At 58.7% G+C, this 10,060-nt stretch overlaps 1 protein-coding gene across 3 annotated transcripts in view; it reads right to left on the bottom strand.

Annotated features, from left to right (window-relative positions):
- FGD3 (FYVE, RhoGEF and PH domain containing 3) overlaps nucleotides 1-10,060 on the bottom strand; it is a 55,801-nt gene that overhangs the window by 7,202 nt on the left and 38,539 nt on the right. For all 3 annotated transcript variants that reach the window (XM_049635381.1, XM_049635329.1, XM_049635462.1), the window contains exons 11-15: nucleotides 8,543-8,622; nucleotides 7,279-7,309; nucleotides 6,328-6,435; nucleotides 5,394-5,456; nucleotides 776-898 (exon numbers count right to left, since the gene is read on the bottom strand). In XM_049635381.1, the coding sequence (XP_049491338.1) occupies nucleotides 776-898; nucleotides 5,394-5,456; nucleotides 6,328-6,435; nucleotides 7,279-7,309; nucleotides 8,543-8,622 (405 nt within the window). The remainder of the gene's footprint in view (nucleotides 1-775; nucleotides 899-5,393; nucleotides 5,457-6,327; nucleotides 6,436-7,278; nucleotides 7,310-8,542; nucleotides 8,623-10,060) is intronic.

The following is a 10,060-nucleotide window of genomic DNA, read 5'->3' as shown; positions in this document are numbered from 1 at the left end:
CACTCACCATTCACCCACCCATCCATCCTCTATCTATCCACCCACCATCCACCCACCGTCCATCCATCCATCCTCTGTCCACTCACCCACCCATCATCCACCTGTCCGTTCACTTAAGGGCTCATCCATTTACCTCTCCTTCCCCCAGTGCCTCAAGGTTTCATGCAAGGGCATGACAGCGAACAGCAGACCAGGCACAGTCCGCTGGTATGTTCTGGAAAAAACAGTTCTAAGACAGCTCTGTGCTTAGACCCCTTGTTGACACACATTCCATGTTAACGACTTAACCTAGGAACACTTCATCAGGCACAACTTTCCCTTCCAATGTTAAATTCAAAACCCCACCCTCAAGAGAAAGGGTCGTGGGGGCTCTGCCAGGAGAAATGGAGACGGTGATCACTCAGGGTGCCGGCTGAAGGTGGCCTCACATTCCACAGGTCCACCCAACCGTCAGCACCCTTGGAGCACCCGGACCGAAGCGGCAGGAGGGAGCCCCATCACGCCTGCACCCTGCACCTGCCTCCCCCCACCCCATCCCCTCCACCTCCTCACAGGGCATGAGGTCACCCTCATCCCCCAGCTCCCGGGACACCCAGCTCTGAGCTCTGTGGTTCCCAATCTGGCACTTTTTCAGCCACGACAGCGCTGGCCAGACGCGAGCGGACCAGAGGAAGGAGGGGAGCCCCTACTTGGGACGGGCCGTCGCCTGCCTGCTCCAGGGCACCACTCTGCGGGCGGGGAGGCGACGCTGCTCCCAGCCGCCGCTCAGACTCACCGCCCCGCACAGCTTGCACCGGTGCTTCCTCTTGGTGATGGAGTTGAAGGTCTCGCCGCAGCTCCTGCAGCCCTGCTTCTCCTTGTCGCGCCTGGTCTTAGCGGACCCTCTCCTCGGCTCGGGCTACGGGGGCGGCAAGGGCGCAGGGGCAGGTGGGTGAGCACGCGGGCAGCGCACGCGCAGAGCGAAACGCTCGCGGCACAGAAGACAGAGCAGAGCACGTCGCCTCTGCGCCCGCCCAGCTCCACTCCCCAGGCTGCCCTGGGGTCACTGTGGCCCACAGGAAGGGTGTAAGGGGTCTGGATCTCTGCTTGGATCGACTCGGCCTGCGTGGAGGCCAGTGACAACCTGCTGGGTCTGAGAAGACGGTGCCCAGCCACCCAGGTGGGGAGGGGGTTCTGCCCGGCGTGGCCTGCATTGCCTGGCGCCCGTGCCACTGGCCCGAGGCTCGGGGGCACACAGGGCCCACCTGGGCACCAGGGAGGTGGGCGGCAACTGCACCCTCTCCGCCTCCACGAAGCCTCCACCAAACGGTCTGGCCCTCCCGCCCAGGGGTTGCCAGGGGATCAACAGGAAGTCAGGAAACGAATGTGGTTTGTGTTCACAGAGGTTACACAGTTTTGGGACAAGTCACACGACACCATAAAGCGCTTTTCGTTGAAACAAGCTGCGTCGGGTCCGGAGGGCGAGGGCAGGGGTTTTCATTTTACTCTACTGCTTTAGTGATTGCAGACGAGGATTTTGTTGTCGAATGTATCCACTTTTCTTCCTAACTCTGATGTCGCCCAAAGCTAAGGAGGGGGCCCCTGTGTGAGAGGTGCAGTCAGACGACAAGTGGGGGCACTGTTGAAGGCTGCCCGGACGCCGCTCAGGGAGAAGACCCGCGTGCAGGGCGGCAAGCAGAAAGGTTATTTGTGAGCGGAGACCAGGCTGCAGGAAGCACACCCGGGGGCTGCTACTGGCCGTTTGGGGCCAGGGTAACTTTCTAGCCCGAGTCTGACTGCAGTTGCTCAGTTGTTCACCAGAAACATCTTATAGAAGAGGAAGAAACCAGTAAACAAGCAGAATGCAAACCAGGCTCTGTGAGCAGCCCCCTCCCAGCCTCCCGGCCCCACCAGGTTCCGTCTGCACCACGGACAGCGGGGTCTGCGTGCTCGGCTCCCATCCCCTTGCCACCGTGACTTCAGTTGTGTCCAGGACCCCAGCACCCCCAAGGCAAAGGCTTTCTCACCAGCAGGAGGCAGGTGTGAGCAGGTGCACACTGTGCAGACAGCACAGCATGAGGCTTCGGTGCGGGCTCAGCAGGGCCACTTGGCTGAGCCCTGGTTTCCCCATCTGGGTAGGAGTTGTACAGCCCCCAGCCCCTGCACCGCCCCTCATCAGCCACGAGACCATGAACGAATCATCTCTCCGAGCCTCAGGGTCCCCCATCTGTACAGTGGGGTTAGCAACGGCTCCTAAGCCCCATCATAGCAGGTAGATCCTGACTGACTTTGCCAACCCCCCTTCTATGTTCCCATTTCTCCCCACCTCACTCAGGGCTCCTTTCCTGGAGACTATCTCAGGACTGCTCAGGGCCAGATGTGGGAGGGACGGGGTCTGGGGTCGGGGGCACAGGGCAGGGAGAGGAAAGGGGAATGTGGTCATCCTTGAGGCATGCCATGGCCCAGAAGCCCCCACCCTGCCCTCCACCACCCCCCAGGGTGACCCACCAAGGGCCTACGAGGCACAAGCGGCCAGCAGAGAGCAGCAGGGCAGCTGGATGTGTGCGCTGGCCCAAGGCCAGAGCCACAAATCACAGCCGGGAGTCCGTGTGGGCTTCCAGGGTGTCCCAGGGGGTTGGGGCAGGAGGAGGGCCAGAGAGGGCTGGCCCGTAAGAGCTGGAGGCGAATGCTGTGGGGCTGGAGCGCCTGGGCACCACCTGAAGGTCAGCGGAACCAAGGGCAGCTCCACAACAGGGAGGCTGGGGGCTGGGGCTGAGGGGAGCAGCCTTCTCTGGAGAGCATTCTGTAGCCCCACGCCAGCACCCTCGGTCTGGTCTTGATGCGGCTCGCCCCAGGCCGCGCAGCTCCCGACACCGACACCGACACCGACACCGACACCGACACCGACACTGACACTGAGGGGGTCGGGAACCCACCCGCAAGGCCGGGGACTGGGTCTCCTTGGCTCACCAGGCTCCCTCTGTGGTCAGGTTATCAGACGAGTGGATGAGAGCAGTGCTCATCTGTTTGGATGCCGCGACACCTGAAAGGCCTGGGCCAAGTCCTCAGGCAGGTACAGAACTGTGACACCCACAAGGCTCCACCCAAAGCACCCCACATGCCACCATGGATGCGGGAGGGGGTCTCTGCCCAGGGCGCTGGGGTCTGACTCACTGGGTGTTTTTTGTCCCACAGCATAGAAGCAGGAGAAACATTCAGGCAAACGTTTGCCCCCAACAGGTGGCTGTGACAAGCAGCCCCTGAAAGAACCTCACACCTGCCCGAGGGTCCTGCAGGGCGTGGACATGGACCCTGCCCGGCCCCTCTGCTCCCCGTGGGCAGCTCTGTCCTATGAGCCCAGAGGTTGGGCTCGGGGTGGAAGGGCAGCGCCAGGTCGTGGTGGTGGTGGGGTCAGGGCCTTGCTTGGCAAGGAACTCCCTTAGAGGGTTCCGCATGTCCTCCCCATGCGTCTGGGCCCCAGGAAGCCTCTGTGAAGAGCCACGTGACTCTTGCAGAACACTGAGGGCTTCAGCTACTTGCGAAACTTCCTGGTTTGGGTTTAGCTTCTCTTAGGAAAAGCGGCTTGCAGAAGCATCTGTCTGAGGACACCAGGGCTCAGGAAATGAGACCAGCACAGCATGCATGGGCTTAGCCATCCTCTCTAAATGTGCTAAGAGTAAGCTTACATCTGTAGCAAGGGTCAGTCTTTCGGTGTCAGAATGAAAACTCATTTTTGAGCACCTTCCGTATAGGTGCCCAGAGGAGGTCTCAGTCAGGCCCTGTGCAGCCAGGGCTCTGCCCACACTGAGCTGCCCCAGGTCCAGAAACATCTCTGCTCATAGGACGCACCAGTGAGGAAAGCATGGAGCTGCCAGTCTGCTGCACTGTTTGTATGTCGTGGGCCCCGAGCAGGTGCACAGGCCCAGGGGAGGGTCAGGAGGGTGAAGCCAGACACAGGAAGTCCCTCAGGGAGTTCATGGGCGGTGACAAGACCATCCCTTCCCCACTGCCCATGCCCCTTTCAGGCTTCTTGACTCAATTACTCTAATTGCTGGGGACTGGGTCTGTTCCCCAGCGCCATGAGGTAGCTGTACCACTTGAATAAGGGGGTTCCTCCTCTCACCTGGCCCCTGCACCCCTCATGGCCCCCAAATGCCCCCTCCTTCCCTGGGGGCCCAGGAGCTTCTCAAGGTTTTCCCAGCGCCTGGTACCCGAGGACACAGGCTGGGGGCCCAGATTCCACTCTCCTAAGCAGCAGGAGGCTGCAGTGTCCAGGTGCACCTGCCCCTCCCAGCAAAGGCCACGATGGGAGGAGGGGACTAATGTATTCTTACTAAAAATTCAGGCCATGACAGGAACCTTGCTCCCTGTGGCCAAGGAGACAACTGCCATCTCCCCAAAGTTTCTTCAGATCCCTCTTCCCAACTCGAGGAAGGAGCCAGAAGCCAGGCCTGCCCCCCAAGCCTCTCTCCAAAATGGGGCCGCCCAGAACAACAACCAATCCACAAGGGCCACACAGCCTCACTGGGCGAGCTCTGGGCTTCAACGTTGAATTAGGGACACTCAATAGCAATTTAAGGCAGCACCTGGGGGGGGATGTGAGCCTGGAAGGTGAGGGCGTGGGAGAGGAGCGGAGAGGCTGGCGGGTCGCAGAATGTGACGTGGGGGACTCAGGAGCAAACCCTCGGGCAGCCAGCCCAAGTGTGGGCCTCCAGCCCTTCCCCACCAGCCTGCCCAGGAGTGTCCCCTCCGGCACACAGGTGCAACACTCCCCTGGTGTCTCGGGTCACAGATGTCATCAGGGTTCACGACTGGTCGGCCAGTGGTCAACAACCACACTCACAAAGTGCCAGGCACACACACTCACCCTCCTACCTAACCCCCCAACCAGCCAGAGGAGAGGAGGCCTGTCCCTGTCCGTGGGTGGGGACAGGGACACAGGCTACCTCGCTCCTTCCCTGCCTGCCTGGCCCCAGGTGGCAAGAAGGTGAGCAGGCTTGGAGTGGGGGTCTCGGGCACCACTGTCTTCCTGGGCCTGCAGGGAGGACCTCCCTCCATCCTCCTGGGCCCAACAGATGGGTCAGACACCGCCTCCGAGGAGCCTTCCCTGAGAGCACCCCTGCCTGTCCTCCCGAGCCCTGGGGCCAGGGGGCTGACATTTCCCTTTTGGATGACCCAGCGGCCTGAAGGTCAGGCACCGCCCTGAGTCACTTTTCACAGGAGGTAAAGAGCCCAGCTGTGTGACCTCTACCCAACCCAGGCAATGGACACATGGGTCCCAGCAGGCTCCCCCGAGTCCTCTCCCAGTAGGGCCAGAGGCTGTCACTGAGGGGACTCAGGTCAAATGCGGTGGCATCCTGGTCCCAGCTCACCCTCCACTTTCCACCCCTGCCGAAGCTGGAGGGGTCACTCACCCCCGTGGTACCCCCTCCACCGCCGGCTGCCACAGCAGGGTCCTCAGAGCTGGCACTCACCACCTGGAAGGGACAAAGACAGTCAGCATGAGTGCAGGTTCCACGGCCCTGCGCTGACATCCAGTGTAGCCGTAACCCTACCCCTTCTGCCTGACCACAGGGGCAGGAAGAGTCTACTGGGGCCCAGTGTTTGCTGGGACTTTGGGGAACCGCTCCTCCCGGGCCTAGTGTGGGACACTCCTGCAGAGTCTGTGCCCCACCGTGTAGGGTAGGGGAGAGGGCCTGGCTCTTCCTGCCCCTCTGTAGCCGCAGGGATGGTTCGGAGTCCAGGCTGCCTCTGCTTAAGGTGGCCTGAGACGGATGCAAAGTTTTCTTTCAAAATGTGTTCACGAAGCAGAAAAAAAAAGAACAGATATGATGCAAATATTAAGTGGTCTGACAGGCAGACCCGGTGAGGCTGTGGGAGGGCCAGCCGGGCCTGGTGATGGGGACACGGGGACACGAGGCTGTGGGGCCAGGCTGGGCCGGGCTTCCCTTGGTTTCAAGGGTGCCTCTGCTGGGGGGTGGGAGGGAGGGACCCCTCCTCTGAAGGCACTCATGACTGTGCCCACAGGAGGTGGTCCCCAATGGGTGGCTGCGGTTGACATCCCCCACATCTGACCCTGGGCAGGGCCCTGCCTCCTGCGTGTGGGGACAAGCAAGCTCCTCATGCACAGCGTCACCCAGGCCCATTCTTCCTTCCTGCCCAGCTAAGCACTGACCCACCTCGTTGAGCCCCATGGCCCCTGTGTCAGTACTCAGTAAGGGACAGGCAGTGAGTGCATGTCACCCATACGCTGGTCCCTGGTCCTTCCCGGGGTGCCAGCCCTCTTGCATCAGGCCTAGCGCCCACCCCTCAGGGTCCCTGCCGTGCCTCCAGGGCGCTGGTGCTCACAGGGGACTCTGGGGCGAGAGAGGGGTCCTCATCCTGGCCGAAGGAGCCGCTGAAGGCCTTGAAGGTCTGGCTGTTCTGCCTGTGCCTCTCAATGGTGGCCTCAATGACCTGAGATGAAACCACAGAGAACCAGGGCCCTCAGCGAGCACATCCAGGAGGGCAGGGGCCAGTACACCTCTGTCCTCACGGACGGATCCCATGGCCACGCACGTCCCTCTGACCCACGACCCGACACAGGTCACCCATGGCCAACCAAGTCTCTACTCTCCATCCACAGGTCCCAGGCCCCCCCTGCCCGCCAGGTGCCCCCCCCCCCCCCCCCCCCCCCCGCCACCTGCCAGCATCTAGGCTGCCACAGATGCTTCCCAGACAGTCTGTATGGACTTGAAGACACACGTCCATTTCCCACAGCAGCATTCCCACCTTGTTTCTGTTTGAATTTCCTTCTTCTCTCCTTGCCCAGCTTTCTGTTCTAAGAATTCTGGAAGCCACAGGCCTTCTGGGTCAGCGCTACACTGGGCTCCCTTCCTCAGCTCCTGCTCTGACCTTTGCCCTCATGGCTTTAGTCTCTGTCCCCCTTGTCCCCACCGTGGCTGATCCAAGCTAAGTCTGCTCTGGCTGCCCCAGAACACTGGCCACCTCCCCATTCCATGTGACCTGCTGCTCGTGCCGGCTGGCCGTGGGCTCCCCTTGGGCCCACCAGACAGCAGAGATCCACGTGCCCACCTGCCCACCTCCAGGCCTTCCGTGTTTATTTGTTCACTATGGTGCCAAACACGTGAGCCGATTGAAAGACTTGTGGCATCTGAAGGGACTTAATGAGGGTCACGTCGTCACTGCGAGGGGCACATGGGTGGGCAATGCCTGGGCCACTCTATCCCTTGTTGCAACATGAAATGGCCACACTGCCCAAGAATTTGGTCAATTACTTTAAAATTTTAAAAGCTTCACCTGAATCCATTCTTTTTTCTCTTCTTCCGTCCTGTAAAAACAAAAGCAGTATTTTATCAACCCGGTCTTAGACACCATTAATCACCAGACTCCTGTCAGTCCCGCAGCACATGCCCCAGCTGCTCACAGCCTCCAAGTGCAGCTCAAGGGCTGGAGGACCGTCCTCAAGTGCTCTGGCACACTGTGGGCAGGTGCAGTCCTGTGAGACCAACTGGAGTCAGGGTGTGCAGGTCGGGTAGGTGTGTCCAGGTGGGACAGGTGCAGTCACATGAGACCAGCTGGAGTCAAGTGTGTCCAGGTTGGGGGGCGGGCAGGTGTGTCCAGGTGGGGCAGGGTGGCCAGGTGCAGGCAGGTGTGTCCAGGTGGGGCAGGAGTGGCCAGGTGCAGGCAGGGGTGGCCAGGTGGGGCAGGGGTGGCCAGGTGGAGTCAAATGTGTCAGGAGGAGTCAGCTGTGCCCAGGTATGTCTAGGTGGAGTCAGGTGTGGCCACATAGGGTCAGATGTGTCTAGATAGGATCACATATGGCCAGGTGTGGTATGCAGATCCCCCTGCAGTGAATGTAAATCAACGCCTCCCTGGACCACAACAGTTGTTACAAAGATCTCACGTTGCTCATGGAAACGAGAGGTGGGATCTCCTGTATGCTCCTGCCCCTCAGAGCACAAGCCTGGCATCAGTTACAGGGTAGTGTGACAACAGCCACCAAAGCCTAAAGCAGATGTGCTACTGTCTGACCAATGAATTCTACTTCAGGAAACTTCCTGAAAGACAGGCTGACAAACACGCACAGAGCTGGCACAAGGACGCTGCTTCTAGCACTTTCTACAGTATCAAGATGCAGGAAGAGCCTAGATGCCTGTCAGCAGGAGCTGGCCACTGCCCATAACAGAGAATTATGCTGCTTATGGAAACGGGGCTTGGATATGAAATGATTTCTTACAGCAAGGGGCAGAACGGGCTATATAATAAATAACCATGTGCGATTTTAAAACTCAGTACACGTTCATACACCCAGAAGTTCCGGAAAGACACCTCCAAGATGATTAAGAGTGTCTGCTGGGGTGCAGAAGAGGAGGAAGACAGCAGCTCAATTTTCACCAACTTCCCCTTAGAGCTGTTACATTGTAAACCACAAATAAGTGAATAACATAAGCCAAAAACAACACGTCACAAGGTTATCCCGTTCAGAAAAAGAAAGCTGTCTGCTAAAATCTCAGGTCAAAGCTGTTCCCACAGCAGCAGAGGCTGGGACAGCCACCCTTACCGAGTCTGCAGCTCCAGGGACCGCTTCCTTCCCATTATGACGAAAGTGTGGGGCGCGTTTGGCTTGACGATATCCTGCACCTAGAGACACAGGGCCAAGGGCAAAACAAAACCACTGGTTACTTAGCAGGCCCTGAGCAGCAGGCTCATGCTCTCAGACTGGGGGTCTTTCCTGAGAGGGGGCAGAGGTGACCTAGTGGGTGGGACACTAGGGGAGCTGGTCCATGCAGGAGGGCGGACCACTGTCCTTCCCAGACAGGGCTAGGACCTCTCGTCTCCTGTGCTTGGAACTGTGCCGGCCAAGCCCTCCTGTCTGTGGGGCTTCCCAGGAAGTCAGCCACCAGCCCCTGATGAGGGGAACCTTTCCCCACCAAAGCACCTGCAGGCACTGCCCCTGGGAGAAGAATTGGAATCTCAGAAGGAGCCGGAGGATCTCTACCACTCTGCCAGCCCCCGTGATGGGAAGTCACCCTCATCCCTCTGATACCCCACCCCTAAGACCCTCGGGCCCACCAGCGTTAGAACTACAACCCAGCTTTAGGGAAATACGGGCCTAACCAGAATCTGGGGTTGGGCCTCATAGCAAGAATTTCCCAAATGCTCCAAGGTTGACAACTTCAGCGTTAACATGTCTAGTTAATTATATGCCACTGATTCCTTACACAGAAACATTACAAAATGAGTTCTTGTAAAAAGTAGAAAAATGTGTTTTTTTCTGTAGTTTTTACTTTTAACTCTTTTTCTTAAGCCTGGATTCAAAGAATTCTAAGAGGTATATTTTCTTGAATCATTAAGGCAAACCTTCACCTCATGAAACTGATTAAGCACTTGATTTAGTCAGGGGTGCCTGGTGGCTCAGTCGGTTAAGCGTCCGACTTCGGCTCAGGTCATGATCTCACGGTCCGTGAGTTCGAGCCCCGCGTCGGGCTCTATGCTGACAGCTCAGAGCCTGGAGCCTGTTTCAGATTCTGTGTCTCCCTCTTTCTCTGACCCTCCCCTGTTCATGCTCTCTGTCTCAAAAATAAATAAATGTTAAAAAATAAAAAAAATTCTTTTGATTTAGTATTTTCAGAGCGCTGGTTAATTGAGAGCCCTCCCCCACAGGAAAGGGCACTGGTTCCAGCCCCTGTGGCTCCTGTGCCAGGACACAGAGGGGCTCGGGGAGCATAGGACAGCAAGCACAACAGGTCGTCTGGACCTTGGGCCTTCAGAACCTCATGTGGATTCCAAGACTGTGCAGGAGAGGAGACAGTATGGGACCAGGGAACCAGGGGACCAGGGACCAAGCAGGGAGAGCACCCTGTCCACGTTCTCCCCAAGCTTCACCTTCGGGTCCCTAAATGGGCCTTGAGCATCAACCCCACAGGGACAGAGGTGGCCCAGGTTCTGGTGCTGTCCTTCATCCTGCAAACAGACCAGCAGCACCCTAGCAGGCAGGCCAAGTACAGAGACAGGGATCCTGCCCACACTGCCAGGCTGAGTGGCCCCCAGAAATGTTTAGGCCATACCTGGAGCACAG

Source organism: Panthera uncia, chromosome D4 (genome assembly GCF_023721935.1).
Source record: "Panthera uncia isolate 11264 chromosome D4, Puncia_PCG_1.0, whole genome shotgun sequence".
In the NCBI taxonomy this organism is placed as follows: domain Eukaryota; kingdom Metazoa; phylum Chordata; class Mammalia; order Carnivora; family Felidae; genus Panthera; species Panthera uncia.
This window is presented reverse-complemented; position numbering and strand designations above follow the sequence as displayed.